The following is a 25,908-nucleotide window of genomic DNA, read 5'->3' on the forward strand; positions in this document are numbered from 1 at the left end:
CTCATTGATTTTTGAATGACACCTTTATTATAAATCTCTATACACTCATTGCTATGCCTGTCCCTTCTGGTAGTCGTACTAAATTGTTTTATTTTGCTTAAAACATATGTGCACACACACACGCATGTATATATAGTAGGTTTTCCCAACCTCTTTGTAAAAACATTTCTTAGCTATAATTATTATGCATTTAGCTTTCCAAATAAAATTAGAATCATTTTAGAATCTCATGTTCTCCCTCTCCCCACTCATTTTCCTCTATTTGGCATTTTGTTTGTATTTGCATTAAAAGTCTAATTTAATTTTGAGTCATCAGATTAATTTTACTCAAGTACTTTTTGGCAAAGTATTTGTATGAAAGATTAAAGTATTTGGTTCATTAAAAAATGGATATATGAGATTATCTTGGTGTCTTAGGAGTGTTTGTGCTGCTGAATCCCTTCATGATTTTTGTTATAGTGGCTTGTGAACTCTTTCAGATAAATCAGTGTCATATGCTCAACATCTACATATATTTATAATGAGGAATATGAGGAAACTTAATGAAACATAGACCTGTTCTGCATCCTTGAAGACAGACTAGAGATGATACCAGTGCTCTACAGTTACTATCAGGAAACTTAAGAATTGCAATCCTGTTCTAAATCTGTTAAGTTAGTTGCTCATGGTTAAAATACCGTCTTTCTCATAAAGAGTGAAAGCTGCTTGTAAAATATATGTATGAATATCGAGTCATCTGAGCAATTGGAGACTGGTTAGTTTATCTAGGAAGGATTTCCTCAACTTAGTTATGAACGGGGTTTCAAAAGAGGGACAGGTCCCTACATAAGTAGGGAAGCTCCAGAGGTCAAGTCTGAAACTCTGAAGCTGGGAGCTGGGAGGCCCAATGCGTTCAGCTCTCTCTGAGAGGCCTGCAAAGTGGATCCGGTCATCATTGCCTGGGGGGGGTGGGGGGGTGGAGGGGAGGCGGCTATTTGTCAACTCTGAAGGTTTTTCTGCTGCGGGAAAGGGCAGCTCTGGGCTTAGACAGTTACATTCTGACAGCAGTATATGGACATTCAGGGTGGGGCAAGGGGGTGCAGGCTGCCATAAAATGTTGTGGCGCTTCTCCCAGGGCAAACTGATGTCACTTTCAGGATGCATCCCATGAAGACATTATGCCTTCATCCCAGAAAACAGATAAGCAAACTCTGGCGTGGAGCCAAATCCGGCCCACGGCCTATTTTTATAGATAAAGGTTTATTTGGAACACAGCCCCACCTATTCATTTACACAGTGTGCATGGCTGATTTAGTGATGCAACCACAGAGTCAAGTAGAGACCTTATGTCTGGCAAAGACTAAAATGTTTACTGTCTGTCCCTTTAAGAGAATATTTGATAAACTCTTAGAACTGTTCTTGGTGGTACATTCTAGAATCATTAGCCTAGTCGGACAGTTCAGAAAAATTGGTATGTCAGTAGTCCAAGAAAGTTTAGGCCATATAACTTCCTGTGAAGAAATGTATTGTGTTGAAGCTCAGTTCTTAAGTTGTCGCCTTGAGTATTTTACTCCTGTCTCTAGTCTTCTACGACTGTTTCTGTGACCCTAAGTCCACTAAGCTGCACTGAGTCCCCACTGTCTTTGAAACCTGTTGGAACCAGCCTGCTCTCCGTAGTAAAGAACCCCGTCACTAAATATCAAGTTAAGACTTCTTGCTAGGTACTAGGGAGAGTAATTTCTCAGCCAGCTGTTTTAATTTCTTCTGCCAGCTTTGTATGCGGTGTTCCCCGAGTCACCGTTCTTTTTAAAAAAAACTCTCCACAAACCCCTCTCTTTTTCTTGCCGTGTCTAAGTTCCTCTTTCCCGCAGTGTCTTTTCTACTGGGGGCGGTGTCACCGCATCTGTTACTGCTCCAGGAGGTGCCTGCATAACCCCAGTTCTTAATTCTCTCTAGAACGCGGCCTCCTTGGGTGAATGATAAGCTATTCGACAATGTGATGTATTTAGGGAAGCCCAATCATTTTTCCAACCAACGAATCATAGATGAACACAAATGTAAACCATAGTGTATACATAACTACTTTATTTGCAGACTTTACAAGTGCTGAGTCCTCAGATATATGTTAAAGGGCTTAGAGAATAATTAGGAAGTTGCAGAATTTTTGTGGGAAAGATGTATCTTTTACATATTAAGGATCACATTTAGTTTTAGTTTAGTTTTGTTTTGTTTTGTTTTAATGACGCACTCATAGGGTGTTCTTAAAATCCACTCCAGAGGCACAGGAGAAAAGCGGAGGACCAGGCTGAATATGTAGGTGTGGGAATTATATGTCTACTAGTCTGGAGATGGAGAAGTTATCTTCGTGATGGTAATTAGTGAAATCACGTAATAATATTCCACAGTTGAATAATTTCTTAGTTATTGAGGACATACTATGTATGTAGTAGGGCCTACTGTGCTAGACGCCAGGAATACAAAGATGACTGAGGCTCATTTTCTGCCCTTGGGAAACTTCCAGACTAGCAGAGACAAATTCATTTGGTGAATAAACAAACACTTGCCATACAATATGAGAAATGTTACAGCAGGTGATTTTTTTTCCAATGAGGTAGAAAGAAAAGTCTGGAAGAGTACTGAAATGTGAGAGGACTGAAATGAGAGCAGACTGGGGAAAAGAAATAACAAACAAAAAAACAAGGAAGTAAGGGAGGGAAGGAAGGAGGAGGGAAGGAAAGATGGATGGAAGGGAGAAAGGAAGGAAGGAAGGGAGAAAAAGAAAAGAATGTGAACTTCATTAGGGAAGACAATTGATCGCACCATGGGAATCAAGGGCAGAGCTTGAATAACAAACAAGCCGAAGCAAAGGCAGTGGGGCATTTCAGACACAAGACCTGAGATTTAAATTGAGATTGCACTTGGGAGGGCATGTTGTTTTGTAGCCTGACACTTCCTTGGCCTATTACAAATTGTGTGACATACACTACGTATGATACTTCCAGGTAATAACATACCATGTTACACTCTAATTTATATGATAATATGTTGTATAATATTGTGTTCATATGTAGGAAAATATTTTATATATACGATATATATAATAATACTCCTTATCAGTAAACCGGGGCTAAGTCAGTACTAGGAACTTTGCTAAGCACTTTATATTATTGAAGTTAATTCATACAGCAGGTAGATATAATTATGCCAGCATTTCCCAGACAAGAAGCCTAAAGCCTGCAAAGGTTAGACAGATTGTCCAAGGTCATCCAGGAGGTAAGTGGCACTCACCCACAGGCGTGTGCTATTCTATCGAGTTAGGGACTTCTCTGGAGTCAGTTTGAGAGGTGAGCTTTTGATGTGGAGATGAACTGAAGAGAAACAGATTGGTTCCTCCTAATTAATGGTTGGGGTGAGAGCAAGGACAGAACCAGGAGTGAGGAGTAGAGGGGGAGCATGTGAGGGAGAAGACAAGCACAGGCTTTGAAGTCAAGCCCATGTGAATTCCCGTCCTGGCTCTGCTGCTTGCCAGCCACGCGGGCCAGGCAGCGTTCCCACGCGAATGTCCTCATGTGTACAGTAGGGGTCATGCCTTCTGCTTGTTAGTATGTAAAGGATCTGCGGCTGTGGCTGGTTCATAGCAGACACTCAGTCGCAATAGCTGCTGCTGCTACTACTACCCCTTGTTACCGTTCCCAGGACTCTGAGTCCCCATTCTTCCTCTTCCTCTCTATATTATTACTACTACTACTATTAGAGCAGTAGTGGTTCGAATAACTAACAGAACGGATTTATGCCAGAAAAATCTAGAGTAGTTACTTAAGTTCTCAGTTTGATCAACAACCATAGTTGTTCTGTGTTCCCCTCACTATTTAGTGAGCATTTACCATGGCAGGTCTCTGAACAGGCACAGTAAGGAGTTCAAGCACAGATACGTTATTTCCTCCTTTAATTAGTGTATATGCTAGTTTGGCCTTCGCACCACACAGTTTTGGTAAGTCACCTGTTCAAGAAAGAGAACTTTGGGAAGTAACATAAACGCACATTGAAAGTAGACCCATTTGAAGCAGGAGGCCGTGCCGAACTCTGGAGAGGCAATCAGGGCTTCAATCACCTCATGACGATTTAAAGATTCTGTTGCACATTTCCTACTTCTCCGGATAACCTCAATTTTCTGATGGCATATGATAAGCCTGTCCTGTTACTTCCAAGTTCAGAGAATTATCAGGATATTTTATTTTTAGTAAATCTTTTAGGCTTGGTCATCAGCCCTTAGCTGAACATCTATGCCGGATGCTGGGTACGCAGGATGAATGAGATCCCAGTCTCTGTTCTCTGGGAGGACCACCTCTACATGAAAGTGGTTCTCATAGATCCTTGCTCAGAGAGGAAGACACTTACCACAACCTGAAAGGGAATCTTCCCCACCCAATAAGAAGGCTGACATGTGACAATTGAATATTCTTTTACTAAACTAAAATAGCAGCCTGGACAGATATACTTTTCAGCACATTTATCGTAGCCACATGTTTATATTTATAGGAGAAGTGGTGTGAATTCCCTGGTATGTTAACAGGTCTTATTCAAATTGTTCTATTTTTACACTGAAACAAAATTGTTGAAGAGAAACATTTTGAGGCAAGTAATGATTATAGCATACTTATCAAATTATGTATTAAATAAACTTCCTGAACTGAGATGGAGCATAATCCGAAAAGAGGATAGTTATGTTAAATTCTATATTGTTTATATCATAGTTGTTCAAATCTACTTTTTATAGTAGGTTACTGATTGCTTTGGTGTTTTCTTTTTGCTAGATTTCTATCTTCTTACTAACAAGTGTAATCCTCTTTTTAATATGAGATAGGTGACTTGGAGGTCCAGAATGGGTTTCCGAAACTGCAGAAAGTCCTCCTCACCTTATTGTATACAATAAATAATGTTTTTTGGTTTTTTTTGTTTTTAATTTGAGAAGTAGTCAAACAGGTGAATGCATAACTCTTGTCAACCTTTGGGCAGCTGTAATTTCTATACCAAAATGCATGAGTTTTTACTTGACTCTCACTCTCTTACACATTAATAGTTACCATGGTAACCTTTGCATCACATTATAACATTTACATATAAGGTGTGTTTATAGGAAAAGACAATATTTTTGAATATTTGAATGGTGAAATATAACTGGTTCTAAAATAAATAATTCTGTCAAATATGACTTGGGTTTTGTAGAGTTATGCACAGTTCCAACCAGAATGATGAAGTGCGTTCATTTAATTTTTTGTGTGTATGTGATGTAATGGGGGAATAAATATTTTTTAAAATAGCAGTTGGTAAAGATCACATAACATTTATTAAATGCCTGAAATTTGCCTTGCAAGGAAAAAAATTGAACCTATTTGAAGTCATTTCTCGGTGGCTAATATCGTAGGAAGAATTTGAATTTACTCTCACATGACTGAAAGCATTCTATCAAATACATTTTTTGTGTTTGCAAACTTAGTTGGGCAATACCTAGTATGACTAGTTTTGTTCTCATGTGTAGTCGAATTACCAGTCACGGTTTGCTCCTGCTTGCAGAAGCAAAATTAAATGAGCCATTGAAGTAATCCTTGTGGCAGTTCCAGGAAAATGGCCTCTTAGCCTGAAATTATTGAGATTGATTGTTGGCCAGTTTCTTTATTATATATGGAACAAAACTAGCCATTTCTTGTTGCCAGTGTAACTCTGGGCCATTAGGCTACATCGTCACTATTTATTTAACTTTTTCAGTTTTTTTATAGTGCTTTTTCAAAATGATCTCAGTGTGTACTTTCTCTCTGAAAGTAGAGGAGGGGCCCTCACTGACAGCCATTCACAGCTCTTGAGGAATCATTGAAGTCATCCTCAGGGCATTGGGACCTGGGGCTAGGACTTGGAGGCACAGAGGAAGGAGGGTAACCATGTGCTGGGCGTTTGTTTCCCTGCCCAAGGACATCTCATTGATTTTAGAGAAAGGGGAAGGGAGGGAGAGCTAGAAAGGGAGAGAAACATCGATGTGAGAGAGAAACATCCATTGGTTGCCTTTTGTATGCACCCCAGCTGGGGACCGAACCTGAGCCCTTAACTCAGGCTTGTGCCCTGACCAGAAATTGAACTGGGATGATGCTCCAACCAAGTGAGCCATACTGGCCAGGATCTGGACATTTTACACATGTTGTTTCATTTGCTGTGTAGAGCTTTTATGTGCTTTTTATAGAGAGGAAAACAAGGTTTAGAGCAATTGCATAACTAACCCCCAGTCATGTTGCTGTGTGCCTCTGAGCTAGGTTTCTGGCTGATCTCTCTGACCTCAAAACACCCTCCCTCTTTCCTTAGGAGGTTGAGATTCTGCTTCTGACTTGTACAATGTATATTCTACTTTTAGGGTGGAAATAGAGAACATTGACCAAAACCCTTAAAACCTTTGCTAAATAACCATTTTAATAATCTGCATTTCTCTGCAGCACAATAACAATCTGTTAAGTCCCTGATTAGGAATGTTATTCTCACCGTCTTATCATTCCAAATGTCCCCCATTCTCTTTTGTTGAAACCAAGCATAGGACAGAAATCAAAATAAACCAGAAAGATACATTCTGAAAACTTCAAATTCAGGATTAAAGACTGTCCAAGACTGACCTTCAGTTTTGAGCTTTGAAGTTCAAAAGTGGACAGGTGGAAATACTGCGTTCTGCATTGCCCTTTGGTGCGAGATATATTCTATGTTGCAGAGTAAGTGCCAACAGCAGCAAAATTAGCGTCCCCTCCTGCTACTATAGTAAGTCAGCAGTGGCCCTTCTGTGGTCAGAATGGCAAATTCAGCAGCAGCTATTCGACAGGGATTTGCAAAAACTTCCCCATGGTTGTTAGGAATCTTATTCAGCAGTGTCTTTGAAAACCCAATTCTGTGCAGAATTAACTATGTAGACATGACCTCGGTTGTGATTTTTTTTTTTAAGTTTTAAACAAATATAATTTGTAGTTTTTCTCCACATGAATTTTACTCTTAGCACTGCAAAGTCTAATACATATATATGTATATATGTATATATACACACACACATATGTGTATATATATATCTCCAGTGTTCTTAAATTTAACATGGTTCAGAATTTTCTTTTTGTATTAATGTAAAGCCTTCCCAAATCCCTGGCTTTATAGAGTCAGTTCACCATACAAAGCCCCCATACATCACTTAGGTTTGTGATGAAAGAATGGACTTGCAGCTGTGTGAGTGCTAGAATACCCAAACATGAATTAGGCTCACAAGCATTTGGCAATAGTTCAGAAAAGGAGCTTAATCTGGTTTCATCTGAAACTGCTTTTCTCTGCTCTACAACATCCCCCCAAGATGTTGTGTCTGATATCGGATCGCAACGTAACGGGAGTGACGCAAAATCGGAGACAGCCCTGAGAAACCAGGGCCACGCTTGCCTTTCTCCGGAGATTGTTTTTCCTTCTACTTCTCTTTTCTCTCTCCTGTATTCCAACTCCAAAATTCAAGGTCATTCACCTATTAGATGAATTAATTACAAGCCAAAAAGCAGCATTTGTTGTACTCTGATCTCACTCATATCTATAATTAAGGGTAAATATAATCTTCCTTTTTAGAAATGTACCACCCACCCATTACATTTAAAGTGCTGACTGAAATGAAATAATAGTTCAGAGCAAGATGATTTTAGTTTAACAAGAAAAAAAGGTTGATAATTTAAGCTTGAAGCAGTTAGTTCTATTTTTGATTACCATTCAGTTATAAATCTAATTTGAGATATATACTGCTTTTCTGTTATTCAAGTTTAATTCATGGTTTGCGTTCTTGGTTGCATAAGCCAAGTTCAGGGTTGATCAAGGATGTTCAAAACCTTTCCCCAAAAGAAATGGGAACAGGGTTGAGAATGTGTTAGAAAGACAGTCTGAGACCCAGAACTGATGTAAAACAGACAAAAATTTTAATTGCAAGGGAGCCTTGTAGAATGCTGCACTTGGCATTGGAATGGCTGGGCTGAGACTGGCTCTCTGCTAGAGAACTGGCTGCAGGAGGCGGACCCCAAAATATTTAAACCTAATCGACAATATTAGCCTATTTTATTCTTTGGTTAGAGTATTTTGAGTCTTAAAATTGTTTGTCTTTCAGTAAAATAAAGAGCGGATAAGGGGAAGGGCTCGTCTCATCACATTGCAGACAGTTACACAAAATGCTAAGCTATGGGTTTAAGATTTACAGGTTGGTGCTTAGAGATGCCACATCTTGCTTCCCGTGTTTCCTGGCAGACGTGGGCAGCCTTCTACTGGGACCCAGCACGACCGCAGGGCATGAGTTTGCACAACGTCGAAAGCCTGAAACCCTTCTAAGCCTATTTAAGGCAAAGATGAATTGGCCCATTTTAAAAGTAGACTCCAGCTTTTAAACTTAACTTGTATTAACCATAAATTTGGCCTTATAGTCACGTAGGCAAATTCCTATATAAATGAATTCCTTATCCATTTTATGGAATGTTTAATTTACCTTATTAAATCAGATGCCATTGGCTTTTATAAATTTGTTAAGCCATGTTTTTTCAGCTGGTGGAAAATTTTTTATCTTTCTCGTTGCTACAGAGTTGTGTGTGACATAAAGGCTCAACAATAGTAAATGGGCATTGTTCATTTCATGAGTATGCTCTACAATAAGAATACATATATTTTTATCTTAATTTTTCCTAGGGGAGTGATTAGGGCCCCCTTAAGTGGGAGGATATGCTTATTTTTGTTACATTAGAAGAATGATTCTATTGTCTGAGTGAAAAAGAAAAAGGTCTAAAACAAACAGGTCTAAAAAGATAGAAACAGGACTGTGCTTTAAAAAAAAAAAAAAAAAAAGATTAACATGAGCCCCTAAATGTTTGTTGGTGCTGCCTGATCTTAGTACTGGGTCACCCACCATAGTCCATGTGGCTGGCTGCACAGTAAGAGTTGGATGCCACCCTGGCTGGAGTAGCTCAGTTGGTTGGAGCATTGTCCCCATATGCCAAGGTTGTGGGTTTGATCCCTGGTCAGGGCACATAGCAGGATCAACCAATGAATGCATAAATAAGTGGAACAACAAATTCATGTTGGTCTCTCTCCCACCTCTTCCTCTCTCTCTCTAAAATCAATAAATAAGAAAAATAAAAAAATAAAAAAAGAATTGGATGCCTGATTTATTTAAAATTGGCTCATGAAATGACTTTCTTTTCAATTAACAACAGTAAGGTCAGCCAGGGGCAGTTACCTATTGCATTGTCTAGTTACCGTTTTGTATTTCTCACATCTGGATTGTGAATGCTGTTAAAACACAGTATAGCAAGAGTGTTTGTTTTTATGTTGACCTATTCAGTGCATCTACTTCCTTGGGAGTGAAAACCTTTGCCCGCGGCACCAACCAAATAAAGCGATGGCTAAGGTCATTGGAAAGACAAGAAAGTATTTCAATGTATTTGCTCAGCCCTTTTCTGAATATTGTATGTAATTTTAGAAGAATAAAAATGAAGAAATGGGGTAATACCGCTCTAGAATACGAAGTTCTCTGTGGTTAACAGAAGGGAAGGAGTGTAGGGGAAGACTAAGGAGATAAATAGGTCAAGTATATGGTGAGGGAAGGAGGTTAGACTTCAGGTGGTGAGCACACAGTGGAGCGTACAGATGCCCTGTCATAAAGTTGTACACCTGAGGCTTACATAGTGTTAATAGCCAGTGTCACCCAGTTAACTCGATTAAAAAGTGAACTACAAAAAGGTTATCAGGAATATAATTTTTAAACTCCTATTTTCAATGACAGAAAGACTCATTGTAGATGTACCAAACTATAAGGAGGTTGTGATTTAGACCAGTCACCGATTTATTGATGGAGATTTCAAAGAAAACTTGGATTTGTGCTTAAATAAATAACAGACTTTGTTAATAAGATTTACCAGGAGTGAGATTTTGAGTTGAAACTTAAAAAAAGTTTTTAATGCCGCTCCTAAAATGAGAAAGAAATCATTTGGTGTTATACTGCTGGATTTCTGATTTTGTAAAATTCTTTATTATACGGAGCTTTACATTTTAGTTTATTTCATAGCATTTTAACATCTTAGATTGAGAAGGGGCAGTAATTGAGCACGTGGCTGTCAGGTTTTTATCTGGTAAATAATCTGCTTTTTATTAGCTATTAATGTAAATATTAAGATACTTGCAATGAGTTTATTACTCAAAATGTGCTTAAAACATAAAATTTCATCCTTGAAGTTTTATTTTAAAGTAAGGTTTATTATGTAGCCCTTCCAAAAGTCTGAAACTAGCATCGGGCAAAGGCAAGCTTGTCAGTAGCTGATTAGCCCTTTATCTATTACTCATCCAGCACTCAGACAAATCCCTGGGAATGAAGAGGGTCTCTTTATGATATTTAGCTATATGGCGGTGGAAAGGGGAGGTTTAAATTTTTGATTTTCCAGCTTATGGGTCATATTTGACCAACTGCTTTCAGTAGCAGACATGCCACTTTGTTGAGCTATTTAGGAATCAAAAAGACTGCCTTAATTTAAAACAAGGACCCTTTGTTTTAGTTGGTGACTGCCTTGTGAAATTTTTCAGTTCTCAGCGGGTTAACCAGGGAACAGGGGCAGAGTCATAATTGGCCTATTTAGAGTATTTTGCATGTGAATAGTGTGCTAGTGAAGCATCCCTAAGTCTGTTGTGAGTGACATGGTGATTAGAATTTAGATTAGGGAAAACACATTCTGTACTTTATCAAGGACAGCAATTAGTTCAGTCAGTAAAAGTTGATTACAAGTAACGATAAAGTTAGAGTCTTAGTACTTAATTTTAAAATTTCTTTATTAGATAGTAAATTTGTTCTTCATATAAATGGTAGTACCTACACTTGTTTTCTTGCATATCAGAATAATTAAAAGAACAATGTGTTCAATGCAGAGTATAATCAAGCGATTTATATGTTATGGGTAAGTTTCTATGTAGTTTTTAGAAAATGTAAGATTATATAATCTTTCATATGTCATCATTTTCGAAGGTTTAGTAATTTGTCACACCATGATAAGTTAATGATATTTGTGGAAGTTTGCTCGCGTTCAGGTAAATGTTTAATCTGTGGGGATGCGTTTTAGCCTCTGATAGTCCTCAAGAGGGCATTCTAAAGTTCTTTAATTTGTTCCTGCTAGCTTAGAAAGTCTACTGTGTCTATCATTTTAGAAGTTAATGTGAGGATTTGAGCTTCCTCCCGGTTCAGCTGGCATTGTCTTTTCTGCGGGGGCTGTGGCAGGTCACGCGGTGCCGAGGCACAGACAGTCCTCGGTGGACCTGAGCACCTACACTCACCCCCACGGGAGCAGCCGCGGAGTTGTGTGCTTTCGAAAATCAGATGCTGCTCGGCTCTTGTTAGGAAGGGCATGAATAGTTCCCAGATGTGAGCTTAAGTCGAGATAAAGAAAACTTAATCTTATATAAACGCCCTTTTCTTTGACATTAAAATGTTGGCCGTCTTAAAAGATTAAAATACTGCTTTCAAAGGAATCACTTTCTCTCTTCCTCTCGAAAGTAAAGAATTAAAAATTTACAAACTCAGTGCTAGCGTCTTAGCCTGCTTTTCTTTCCCTTTTTGTTTTGTTGTGTTTTTAATTGTTTTAGCATAGCAGATGCTGCTTCTTTATTGCATTGGTTTAAGTACTAACAATCAGTTGGGGGGTGGTGAATGGGAAAAATTAACCTTACATGTTTGTCTTTCCTTTTGAACCTTTTAGCAGAGTCTCCTGGGAGGTGACATGGATATGGGCAACCCAGGAACCCTTTCGCCCACCAAACCTGGCTCCCAGTATTATCAGTATTCTAGCAATAACCCCCGAAGGAGGCCTCTTCACAGTAGCGCCATGGGTAAGGCATTCCCCTGTTTGAATGCGTGGGTGATTATTAGTAGTCTTCTTTTCCTTCCTTTCTTTTTTAATACCACCCTCCCATCCTACCCTCACCCTGGCCCCCCAAAAGGAAAATATTCATAAAATTTTGCTCAGTTGTCAGGCTGATGACTTCCCCTCAGTAGTACATTGGGTGGGTATGTTAACAACTTACAGTAGCAGGAGAACTATTATGGTGAGCACTTATTTCTCACGTTCTCTTGGCTGCCCATATAAGAAACAATTTAAACAGTCAAAGTATTAAAAAGTTAAATACCTTCACTTTCATGAAAAAGGCAGCATTTGATTTCTGCCAGAATAAAAGGTGGTCATGGCACTGACATTTCGCTAAAGTCACGATTCAACAAAATCTGGTCTAATCTAAACGGCTTCGTGGTCTGATCTGCTTTAGTTGGGGAAATGGGCCTGCAGGGAGCTCACGGCCTCTTCGTTCTCTTTCAGAGGTCCAGACAAAGAAAGTTCGAAAAGTTCCTCCAGGTTTGCCGTCTTCAGTAAGTACTGCTTGTTTCGGCTCAGCATAGTGTTTATTTCGTTCTGTTTTGTGAGATGTGGGGGCTATTGGACTAAATGAGGTTCCGTGGGCCAGAGCAGCATGTCTGTCCAGAATGGGGACGAGGAAAGGATGACCTGCCCCTGACCCCCACTGGAGTGATCACTGGCATATTCTGGAAGACTCTGTGGTTGTGTGGGATGGATATTCAGCAGGTTAAGCTCTGAAGGGAGCCTTGAAAAGGTGCCTGAAGTGCCAGGAGTTTTACCTGTGGAGAGCTTTCAAGAGAATGAGTATTAGTTTCATGTGTTGGTTACATTCTTTGTCAGTATTATGATGATTTATGGATTTGCATGTGAAAGGAGATTTGTGGAGAGGATTTAGGAAAAATTTACATGGGTTTCAGCCCAGAGTGCAGAGAGAATGTCTCTATTTTCTAGAGAGGTTACTGAATAAAGACTGCAAGATACCTGCTTCGGTAGCCATTTGTATCTGGAATACCAGGTGACAAGAAGAATCCAGCTGTAACCAAAAGCATTCTGGGTGTTTTTTAGAGCTGGAGCTATGTGCAGGGGAGACTGAGGTCCCTCCAGTCCCCAGCGTAGCAAACAGTGTTTGTGATCACAACAAAATACACAGTATCTTATTTTCAATTCTTAATATATATTGTATTTTCAAATTTGAGGTCCTGGACATTTTATTTAGAACTGGTCTATTACTAATAATTTTCTCCTCATATAGAATTAAAATAGGAGTTCTTCAGTTCTTGTGTACTCCTTCCTTTCTCTTATTTTCCATTCTTCTTTCTTTTCCATGAGATAGATATTTTAATTTAATTCTCTGTTCTGTAGAACACTAGTATACTTTGAAAAGAATGATAATGGGCCTATTGTAGGTTGTCATACTCTAAAATCAAATTATGTTAGATTTCTGAAAATATATTACTAATCAATGAGTACATGTTAGTTTTAATTTATTTTTAATAAATTAGAAGATTAATAGTTTTTTGTACATGCGCTGTTAGATTAACACAAACACCTGTGTATTTGACTTGATTTCAGTTCAGTTCAGTTCATCTAAAATATTTTTAAATAAATATATCAGAATAAGCCTTATCAGAAAAAAACATTTTGTATGCTGATTATCGTAGACGTGGTAATGTTGAAGAGACATCACAAAATTATCCATAAATATAGAAAAATGTTTTGTAAATACAACTGCCAATGGCATATAAAATAGTCACTTTGGACTACCAGTAAGTCACTTAAAAATGTACTGAGTGGTTTATTTTTTGATTTTTCTATGTTGTACTGAAATTGACTAATTTCTTCTCAGGTTTTTATAAGCATATTTTAAGCTTGAAGTTTGTGGTGGATTTAATGTAGATGAAACTTTAGCTTTTAATAGCTTTTATGACAACTTGAAATGATATAGTCCTCACAGCTGTTTACATTTTAAACATGCCTGAACCTAATACGGACAGTATTAAATACAGTAAGTGAACCTTCGAATGTTCTGAAATGATAGAACAGCTCTGTGCTGTAAAAGCCATGCAGAACTTAAAGCTGCAGTGCCTTATTTATGCCTCATATTCAAATACTTTTAGTTTGTTTTTTTTTCCAATACTAAAGTAATGTAGAAATCTGCAGTTTATAAGGGGTGCTTTTGTGTGGCATTGGATATTATCTATCTGCTTATTCATTGTCAACGACAATTTCTCATAATTCATTGTAAATTTTTAAGTATTTCCCTGGAGGGAACTGGCCACTATAGAAAATTTCACTGGTGTAGTTTTTTCTTTGCTATGAAGACAATACATGTGTGCTGATATGTTGTCACATGTTCAGAAATATTAAAGTATTTTCCCTTATGAATAAACCTAGAATTGGAAACTTAGTTTGCATTATTTAATTTTTGGTTTTTGGTGGTCAGTTCAGGATTTACTCTTCATAGAAAGTGTATCTTGGCTAAATGTCTTAATGGTCCTTATAGAACAGGTTGGTAAATAGGGCCCCTTTTGGGAAAGACAAGGAAGGAAATTCTATTGAAATGGAAATTTTTTCCTTTTTGTTTTTGATTTTCTGTTGTATTCAAGAAGAATTAGCTAGTTTGGTTAATTTTTAGAATTCATTCATCTATTTAGTGTCATTACTTTAAAAAAAATCTCGGCTCTGTTTAAATTGCAGTTTAACTTAGTTTACATTGGTTTTGTTGTATTTATTGATTGCATGCGTTACCACCACACAAAATACATATTTTATTTTGACCCAAAGAGATGGTCTTTAAGAGACACTACACTGTAAGACTTTTGCCCCAGCAGATCTAATTTCTGCATTTTTAGATCTCTGCTAGTCTTACTATTTTTTTAAGCCCAAATAAAATTGTGAATATTTATTTGATAAGAGATACCTCTAAAAGTTGCTTCACATGTATGAAGACTTTCATAACAAATAACAAACAATCGTGGGTAATAAAAGGTTTCTTTTGGAGTGATTATGACTAAAGACAGTTGTGTGTTTCCTTCCATACATATTTACCATGATAAATAGTAATAAATCTGTCACAATCTGTTGTGTCAACTCAGTTTTTTGTTTTTTTTTTCAAAATGGGTCTTTTCTCTTCCTTAACGTAAAACAAAGGAAATGTAAACTGTAACATCTGTAACCAGATATTACTTGTGACAGGACTGTGTTGCTGAGGCTGGTCTCTGCGGTCCTGAGGCTGGATCTTCCCAGGGATCCAGGAGCATGAGAGTGAGGGGCTTGCCTGGCCCTGCGTTTGCCACTGCGGCAGCTTCTGTGGGAGAGAGAGAGCACATGAGCCTGGCCCAGCGTCGGGGCGTGCTGCTGGCAGGGGCCTGGACTGTGTGTGTGTCCTGCGTGCCACATCTAGAGACCTCAGGTCACTGCAGAGGCATGACAGTGACAGGACAGAGGAAGAGCCATCCTGCAGGATTTATGGCACAGGCACGGTGGAGGGGAGGAAGTCTGTCCCTCTGGAGAACAGAGAGGCCTATAGTTAGGGCCAGAGGGATTTTTTTTTTTTTTTTTTTTTTAAGGAAAGGCTGTGTGAAATGACAACTCTAATTGCCCACAAGAGCCCTGTTAGCACAGCAGAACATTTTCATGCTCTCTGTTCAAGTTTTAGTATGTTGCTCTTTTCAGTCACATGCCAATTTCTTGTAGCCCTTATCTGGTGATGAGAATTTAGTAATAAAGCTTTGTCTTTAGTTGATGCCAGAATTTATTTTTCTTAGCTAATTTCTTGATTCTGCTTGTGAACTTCTTGTTTGTTTGATTTTGACATCTTGGTTTTCTTTTTAAAATCATTTATCATCTTAAATTTAGTATTTTTATATTTACTGCTCTTTCCAGCAAGTTTCTTATCTTTGCATAACCTAATAATCGTACATATTAAATCGTGAATTTATGCAGAAAAAAATAAACCACTGTAAATCACATTTTTTGGAAAAATGATCCATGATTCTTAGAGATTTACAGAGAAATGTTAAAATCTAGAAAGAAAAAAAAATTGTGTAATTAAAAAAATTTTTTTCTGGACACAAAGACATCCACCACCTTTCAGAAATGTTCTTTATCCCACTGATATGTAAAAAGCTAAAACTTTCATTTTATTATAATTTGGAATGTTTCAAAAGGATGTATATTTTATCAGAAACTATTATTAACTACAATCATTTTACTTCAAACATAGGTGGAATCTGTCTCCACTACTAATCTAGTTTTGAAACTTCAGGGAATTTACTACCATGCTGAGCTGAATTCCTTAGAACTTCAGAGTTCTCTGGAAATAAGAAGTTTTATCCTTAGAAAGAATTTCTGATCTCTCGTATACTAATAATCTTTTATCCACACTGCACATTTCAGTCAAGTCTGTTTTCTATGTTAAATTGCAGTGTTTGGTGTTTGTTTGTTTGTGTGTTTGTTTTTTGGTTTGAAATTCAGGAGGATCTTCCAAGCTTTGTATTAAGTGGTAAGAGATCATTTTGGATAAACAAATGTTAAGAAAAATAATCTCTACTATCATAAATATTCTAAAATAAAATTTGGAACCTCCAAGAAAATTTGAAACATGAGTTTCAAATCCATTATGTGGGTTTGAAAAACAAAATCTCAATGTGTATGAGATACCAGGTTTAGCAATTTTCATAAGGAAAGAATTCTAAATAAAATAAAATCGGAAAATTTCGATGAGGCTTCCTTTGACAGAGGAGATTATTAGAAGAAGTATCAGGGAGAGATGGCCAGTACTGATGACATTGATTGTTTTGTGTGTTTTTCATTATATAAAACCCTTCGTAGTTCAAATGTGATGTTGAGTTCATACCTGAAGCATTTTTGTAAAATAAACTTTTTTTCTCAAACGCATGAAGAAATCACAATTTAAAAGAGACGTTGGTAAATTCTTTTTTCCTTATTAGAGGCCCAGAAATTATGTATGATCAAAAAACTCAGTACTTAAAGTGCATAAGTTCCCCCATCACTTTTGAAACTGATAATAAGGAAATCACAAGATGCTTTATCATGTCAACGAAATTTTAACTTCAGTGATAGTACAATATTTGTTCAAATGAAATTTCTATTAAGTTTAAAATGAGCTGCCGGTCACCTGGGCTCCATCCTGAGTAGAAAAGTCCAGAAGTAGCTAGCCAGTTGTGTGATGACATATAAAAGGAGGAGCCTGTTCAAGGTTCATTCCTGGAGAGGTAGATACTTTGTGAAAAAACAGAACTGTAGGTATCTCCATTAAAATATTCAGCTTTAAACCTAGTATGCCCATTTTTCAATTCAAGATATTAAAATATGAAGTGTGGATATTAAACTTGTGCTTACTAATTATAACAGTGAATAGACAGGAAGAAGGTTCAAGGATAATGCAATTAAATCATCCCAAATAGGAAAAATGTATCATTTACACAATTTACACAGAGTGCGTACTGTGACGCTGGGGAACACCTTGAAATTTGACAAAATATTCACCATAGAGTATTTATTATTTTGTGCAGTTAATACTGGATTGAGTAAACCAAGGGCTTCAAAAGTTTAGCATATTCATTGTTTCTTAGAAAACCAATCTTATCCTCTTCACTGCAGTTTAAAGGTATGCTTTTTATGAATGGCTGGTTATGAAACAAATACAGGAGAACTCTGCATTTAAATTTTCATAGGGCTTTCTTTTTGCATGAAAATTATTTCAAAAGCATGCAAGATTCATGCAAATATACAACATATATACCATTAAGCATTGTAATCTCTCAGGAGTTTGCTAAAAATTTCTCTATTTTTATTAGAATTTTGGAATAATAGCATTTAGTGTAATGAATTCTCACTTTGGACCTTATTTTATCACTTTCACTGAAGAGTATATTTTGGGGTGAAGTCTTGAACTCCACCTGAGTGGTTTAATTATTCAGAAATCTAAGAAGCTGCTCTAAGGCTGCTTTACCTTGAGAGAGAATTGTAACAGGGCTTGAATATGTTCTGAAATTATAAAACCTTATTCTGCCTCTGTGAATTTATTTAATGTTTCTGGAATAATATAGATGGTTGGCTTAATATTTGGTTGACTACCATTTTGTAAACTTAGATTTCATTGATTGAAACATCCATTTTTATTTTCTAACATAGCAAATTTTTTCTCACCCCCCCCCCAATCATTAACAATTTCTGCATTTCCAATGTGTATTTCCTGGTTTCAGTTTTTGTTTGAGAGTAATAAAGTTAGAATTTGGAGGACTAAATAAGATTCTATCGTAATATGTAGCAATAATCCTAAAAGGAATGAAGTGTCCCTTCAAAAATAGCGAAGTTTATTTCCTTGAGAAGATTAAATTGTCAGGCTGTTGACAGACGCGAGCTTTGTTTTCTTGTTGTTCTTTTTTAAAAAGAAATTGCACTGAATTATTGAACTGAATGTAATGTTGCATTTCGAGAAATAGCATGAGATTCTCAGCCTTCATCCCAACGCTCCCAGGCTGTGTTCGTGTGCACAAGTGTGTTTGCAGATTTTAAAGGAATAAGAGCTTTTATGAAATGCAGTGCAAAATGTGTAGTTTTAAATACTCGATTATTTTATCTCGAAACAGCAGCATGTGAATGCTTCCCATTTTTTTAAGTTGCAGCTGTTGCAGAGGTGCAGCGCTGGGGAGTTTTACGTTCTGCTTGAGCTCATGCTCCCTCTTCAGAGAAATGAAGGTAGTGCAGAAGATTCGGCCTTGGGTAGAATTTCAGGGTGGAAATATGATCTAGGTTTTGGTGAGAAGTTTATGTTTCAGTTCTGAAACAGTGCGCCAATTAGATTTTGAAACAAACACTTTAATAATTATATTTGTGTTTTTAATGATACCCACTATTGTCTCTGTCATCTTACTTTAGCATCTGAGGAATTAATTAATCATAAATATGCTACTAGGGTTGTAATATGACATATCAGCATTTACTTCTAGAGTAACCAAAAGAGGATCTGTATGTATATTAAATTTCACTAAATTTATTTTGCGTGTTCAGTGGAACAGAAGACTAGGGACATTTTCTGCTGAAGTCCCCTTCATATTGCAAATTGTAAAGAAAATTTTTGGGTTCATTGCTAGAATTCAGTTGTGTCTGCAGTGACAATAATGAAAAGGCATTTCCTTTGTGAAGCATGGACTTCTATTAGAAAGACTTCCATTTTCTCCAGAGAAATGACCCTTGCGGTCCATTCCTCACACATACATATAAAAACTGCCACTGTTACCACTTGCTGTCACCATTTTAGAAAAATGCTGTTTTGAAACAATTATTTTGGTATTATCTGAGAATGAGTGCCTAGCTGTGTACAGCGGCCTCCTACCTCCCAACACATATCACTCTAAATATGCCTCCTGGATTATACTTACAGTAATATTGCAATGGCTTCATTCTACCGATTGGCACAGTATATCATTATATCATTAGCTGCTATGCGAAAGCAGTTTCAAGCAGGTAGCTGATTCTTAGCATTAATGTTTTCAAGTAACCCTGTCTGGGGAATTTGGGTGTTTCACAGGTGTATTAACCCAGGCTACAATAATAGCTTCTGGCTTGCTCATTATGAAACAAACTTGTAGCACAAAATAATTCAATAATAGGTAGAGTATAAAAAAGTGGGACTTTATCATAAGAAAGTCGTAAGAACTTGAGATGTTAGCAGATGGGCTGAAAATAAAATTTGTCTAAGAATGTAGCAGTACTAAACTCATTTCTCATGACTGCTGAAGCTGAGGTTTTTAAAAGAATGTTCATGGCCGAGTGATTAAGAGTTGTTAAATCTATTTGAATTTTTTCAGTCATTAGGCTAAATAGGAAATAAACCTATTTCTGTAACTATTGAACTGTTTGAAAGTATTGTTTTGTAATAAAAAGGTACAAATTCTGGCATTTAATACTAAGACATATGCTTCATGAGTGAAATTTTATTACCAAAGTCTATGGGTTCCTCATATAGTGCCTCTGTATGAATTTTATTTTTAGATGTATACAAGACATTGCCACATATAATTTGTAGCTTAACTGATAGTGCTAGGCAAAAGAAAACAGAATTAAGCATACTTATTATGAACATATATAGTTGAAATTACAAAATTCAAACCCCAGTAGGTATTTTACTTATAATTATTCAAACCCCCAAAAGTAGTTATTTTATCTATGAAACAAAATTTTGTTTTCCCTTTAATAAATATCATCTACAATCTAGCTGATAAGTGGAACCCTATAATAAACTGGGAGCACCCAGCGGGAAAAAGTGCATTTTCATAAGTATTCACTCATTCATTCATTTATTCATCTCTTTCTTCATTTATACTCATTCAAAATATTTTCAACTAAACTAAAAACTAGATATACCAGGTATCATTGAATATTTCTCTCTCTTCCACATACCCGTTATTTAAATCATGAAGTTTCAAAACGAAAGTTCTTCATGTTAAGGAAATCTGCATTGTTGCCTCATTCCTGTCCCACTTTGTAGGAATGGCCTTAGCATTTTAAAGAGCACAAAGTCTGGCCTTTTGAGACAGTTGTGCAATAAAAAAATAAGCTAACACACAGTATAACCCAAGAATTCTTTGTCTTTTAGTCCTCTTCTGTAACTACCTTGAAGAAGTCAAGGGCCTTGCTTTATAAACATCTCATTGCCTTATCATATTACTTTGAAATATATTTCCAATGAATGAATATAGCAATAAAAGTTGTAAAGTAGGAGAGAAATAACAGTGCACTAGAAATAGAGACATCTTCCTAATTTCATGTCTAATATTCTCTATATTCTCACCCAGCGGCCTTCGTGAGGTCACACGCTGATTTCAGGGTCCACAAATTAGGTATAAGTAGTGCCTGCTTAATGAGATGATGTTGGTGTGCTAAAAACACACCCTTAACATAGAGTCTTCTCTGTGCCAGACACTGAACACTTTGCATATATTAACTCATTTAGTCCGACAAATATCCTATGAAATGTACTACTGTTTTTTATGGCTCAGGAACTGGGGACACAGAGTGATGGAGAATCATGTTCGAGGTCACACAGCTAGTAAAGTGCAGGGGTGATATGGAGACCTGGATCGTTAGTCTCAAAAATTTCTGTGTTATTATTCATGATGCTCTGTTTCTTATCACTATTCAGAATACTCTGCAGACCAAAAAGTTCTCTGCATCCTGGTTGTTGTTCATTGAGCATGTATTTAACGATCTAGAATGAATTAAATATTCGGAAGTTTCAGCTCACTCTGGAATGGGTCTCAGTACCCCCAAGTAGTGCACTAGTTAAAATGTACAACTTCCACCCATGAGGCAGATCCATTAGAAAGACTGGACAGCCCAGGATAGCGTTTCTGGAATAGAGACAGTCTGGTCCACTGATTAAGAGCGTGGAATCTGATCAGCCTCATTTTTGGTTGGCCGAATCCCTTATTAGCTATGTGGCTTTGGGCACATGATATAATATCCTTAAATTCTTCCCTGAAAAAACAAAGAAAATATACAAACCTCTTAAGGAGATTGTGATGAATAAATGACAAAATACTGTATATATTGTGTGTTTAGAATAGTCCTATCGCATTGTAAAAAGCCAAGAAATGGTAACAGCTAGTGATGATAATGATAACCACTGGCAATGTTAATTAACATTAGCAGCAAGGTAACTTCCTTCCTTCTGGCATTGGAGAAAAATTTAATATATAGCTTACTAGAGTAGTTAGTAGCAGAGCAGAAACTAAGACGAGGGTCTCACATTGCGTGCAGAGGAATTCTACCTAATAAAGACCACTTGGTTTTACAGAAATTAAGAAATCTTGCAAGTGCTTTATGTATCCCTGTCTTCACTGTGTGTCTGTCAGGCCAAGATGTCTAGTCAGCTTCTTTTTAATCATTAGACTCTCACTCTGCAGAGTTGGTGTTCGACCTATGGACTCCATCTCCCTTCTTTTGAAAGGGGACCTCAGTCCAAGATGACAAAACTCCTCAGACTGTGATTCCCTCTGCCAGTAGTTGGTTCATGCCTAACTCACTCCGCCTCTAAGTGATAAGGAGGCTCATGCTTTGCTGTCATATTCTAGCAGTGTTGTTCTGTGACTGGCCAGAGCTGGGTCCTCCCGGTGATACGCGTGTCCGCTCGACAGGGCTGCCTCTGGTACCCTCAGAAAAAAATTTTTTTAAAGGTTAGGCCTGGGGTTTAATGCGTCCGGCAAGATGAAGATGAGTTGACTAGGTGGGCGCATGTGGCAGTGTGTTTTTCTTATAATGTAAAACAGAGTTCGATTTGTTTAGGACTGTTTAGGTAAATTTCTAACATTAAACAGGAATATTTATACAGATGTTTTAAGGGTAAAGTCAAAGAATTGCTGGATTCTGGCCTTTGCCGCCTTGTAATGTGTTTTTTCTCAGTGCCATTGCTGAAGTCATAAAAGTATTTTTGCTTGTCAGCTGTGGGAAACTTAAAACAATTTTTTTTTTATAAGAGCTGATTACTTAACTCTTGCATTTAAGGGGAAAAAAAAAACCATCTGGCAAAAGGGGTGGGGAAGAATGAGCATGGTCTCTATATTCTACTCCGGATGTCTTTTCTCAGCCTTTTTTAATTTCCAGAAAAACTAGACGCCACATTGGGTTTCTCGGGAAAGGTCGTTTGGGGCTGGACGTCTTCCTCATGACCCAGAGCAGGGACCGAGGCTTCGGTTCACAAACAGAATCTTGCCCTGGGAAGCCAGATAGATCCGGAGGAGCCGCCCCTGGTCTGTAGTCATTGCCACCTTGTGGATTACAGAGGACATTGGTTTTCGTCAAACTTCCATTTAAACTTGGCTTGTGCAGCAAGCACACTTTGGCGATGGACTGCTGTTCCTCCCCAAAAGGATCCTCGTTTGTTCAGCAACACCTCACTTCTCCACTCACAGTTCACTTATAACTCTGATGAGAGTGTTTTTGCAGGAAACACACATTTCACTTTTTGACCTAGGAGCATCTGTTAGAATTTTTTTAATACTACTTTGGCATTCTGAAAGTGTTAATGTCTTTCATATCTGTTTAATGCTATTTAGGGATATTTATGATCACCTCTTGGTTACTCAGGGTAAAGTGTGTCGCAATTTTTTTTAAAACAGACAGGAAAGCATTCACATGAGGAAACAGATTGCTTTAAACATGTGCTTCCTGTGACAGCAAAAAGAACAAATTAGATTTAACACTGTGTAATGAATGCATAAATGTGTACATTTAAGCTTTTAAAAGCTTTATGTTCAGTTCTGGTCACTACAAAAATTGAGTCATCTGTAAAATTTAAAGACGCCTCGGCTGCTCTCAGATTCCTGAAATGCCCAGAAATTGAGATTTTCACCTGCTGGTGCCTCATTGGAATCGTAAAAAGCGTGATATGTTAATGTTGAAAGGAGCGAGATTGTTGCCCGGCACATTCAGAGGTTCAAGCAGGTTAGAGTCTGATTCCGTGCATTCAGAAAAGAAATCAGAATGTGCTGGGAAACAGAAGGGGGGCGGGGGGTTTCCTACCACCTTCCTCCCTCTCTGAGGGTCAATGAAAAAAAAAAAAAAATCTGCTCTTCGCAACCTCAAATAGTCTCCTTTCTTTCATGAAAGAAAAAGAAGAAAACCTTATGTTTACTCACTAGAGCCTGCTAAGGCTCCTTTTCTGCTGTAATTCAGTTCATGCTCATGTATGCCGGTGGCAGGGAGTGGCTAGAATATGTGTTCACATTTCTGGGTAGATGCGCAGGTGGAATTGGAAGGCGTGAGTCCTCCCCCCAGAAAAGGTTCCCTCTCCCTTCGCCATTTCTGTCTAGGTCCCGAGGATGGTGCGTTCCTTCCCCCTGTGCTTTCAAAGCTGAGGATTTGTGGCACACTCACCATTTATTTATTTATTTTATTTATTTTTATTTTTTTGGCCAAGGAAGGCCAGGACAGTGTCCCTCAGGGGAGCACGTAGTTTAGGGACATCTGACTCTTACATCGCATACTGAGGTACTAATATCAAAACAGACTGCTTGTCGTTGCACGCTGGGGCAGTGCTTTTTTTGGCTGCCGTGGCTGAAATGAAATGGGCAAGCTGTAGTCCGCTTGGCATCAGAACCGGCTAAGGGAAGCTGGGAGATCAGAGTCAGACTGTGAGTGCAAGTAACAGCCAATGGTTAACTTCCTTTCTGTGTGTCACTTGGCAGCGATGAGACTGATGGCGATTCTTTTTTTTTCAAACGTGGGTGAGAGTTCAGAGTCCTGGGAAGAGCCGTAGATCTGTTATTGTGCTTCCTCATGCAGTTGACTTGTGTTGATTTCTTGAGGCCACTACAGCTGTTGTAAGTGCCAGCTTCAGGGACTATGTCCATGGCCGTCGGACTTCGATGGAAAAGGTAATGAGCTGAGAGGTGGTCCCCACAAAATCTTGCTGCTGATCACGAGGGTGTCGCAGGGAAATCGGATTCTTGCAGAAGGCGGTAGAGCCAAAGGATACTATATATGCCCTGTGAATGGATGCTCCCGCCTAGAGCGGTACCAGAAGATATTTCTCAATTATCACTGCTCCACTCCCTCACCTACCCATCAAAGATTCAAATCAGTTTTGGACTGTCTGGAAAATGCAGGGCTAAAATAGCCAGATTGTATTCTGATGAAATTACCTTCTGCTTTTTTGGGAGGTTGTTGCTCTTGGGTTAGTCACATTAATTTATTTGAAGATTCATTTGGAAGACAGTTTGGGAGAATTTCTAGTCTCCCTCAAGATTTCCCTCCCATTCCTCTGTTTGCAAAGAGCTTTCCCCAAAGGCGAAAAGAGCGAGTTGCCATCTTGAGGAGTGAATTGTATGTTTAGTGAACACCAAATGGTCTCCAAGTTACCCTAGAATTTTCAATATATCTAGTTGCTTTTAAATACTGTTTATTCCCCTGACCATTTGTCCAGGGTATCAGTAGGATGACCAACTTCTGACAACCCTAAAAGCAGGGAAGGAAGCTTGGAAATAGAATACCATTTGTCTGGTAATTAGAGTGTATCTCTTAAGAGTTTGGGAGAATGCTGATTAACCTTTCTGTTCCCACATTCTCACATAAAATTAGCACACCTTTTAAATTATTATCTAGTATTTAAACACATATTTTTGAGTCTTCTTAGTGCAACAGGTTCTGTGGAGAGTAAGTGTGTTATAGATTTCTGGAAAACTTCATTTTTCTTACATTTTAAATGTTCTGTTTGTGCAAAATTTCGAGAATCACCATAAGGGCTTCTTTGCATTTTTAATTTAGTAACTAACATATGAATAAATTTGCATATTAATTAGTTGCAGATTAAATCATGCATACATAATTGCCTCCTTACTGTGTTTAATGTTTGTCAAAATCTCCAGCCTGGTTTGATGGATGTCGTATGAAAGATTACAATTTGATGTACCCTTGGAAGTATTTACACCAATAATGCAAGATTCTTAATAGCAGAATTCTCTAGTTATATACAGTTACTAATAAACATGTAAGATAGGTACATGTCCCTTTGACTAAAATTTTTTTCTTTGCACCAAATCATTTACTATTCATAATCATTAATGCATCTCCTAATTATACAGCATATGTCTGTTAACCCTTTCATTGCTGGCTTTCGAGTGGTGGCTTCTTTCTTTTTTTTTCCCCTCAAAGAAAGCAAATTACTCGATAGTATTCTGAAATTATTGCATTGCCTTTTACTTACTTCTCTGCTAGTATAGGGACACACCTCCTTTGACACTTTAACAAACAGCTGAAAATTAACTTGACCACTTTGTATTTTCCAGTTAAAGACCAAAAAATGACCCATGTGCACACACTTTGTAGCTGACGGGCTTTTGTCTCTCTTTTATTAATGCTGAAAAGAATCCAGACATTTCTCATACTTCATATTAAATGGTAAAAAATATATGTGTGGGTACATATATATGTATAATGTATTCTTTAAGAATATATGTAATATGATGTATACACACATTTT

General features: G+C 37.6%; 1 protein-coding gene across 5 annotated transcripts in view; it reads left to right on the top strand.

Moving 5' to 3' along the window:
• TCF4 (transcription factor 4) overlaps nucleotides 1-25,908 on the top strand; it is a 333,046-nt gene that overhangs the window by 202,362 nt on the left and 104,776 nt on the right. For all 5 annotated transcript variants that reach the window (XM_090285469.1, XM_090285468.1, XM_090285471.1 and 2 more), the window contains exons 7-8: nucleotides 11,751-11,880; nucleotides 12,363-12,412. In XM_090285469.1, the coding sequence (XP_090141595.1) occupies nucleotides 11,751-11,880; nucleotides 12,363-12,412 (180 nt within the window). The remainder of the gene's footprint in view (nucleotides 1-11,750; nucleotides 11,881-12,362; nucleotides 12,413-25,908) is intronic.

Source organism: Furipterus horrens, unplaced genomic scaffold (genome assembly GCF_987537825.1).
Source record: "Furipterus horrens unplaced genomic scaffold, mFurHor1.1.pri manual_scaffold_8, whole genome shotgun sequence".
In the NCBI taxonomy this organism is placed as follows: Eukaryota; Metazoa; Chordata; class Mammalia; order Chiroptera; family Furipteridae; genus Furipterus; species Furipterus horrens.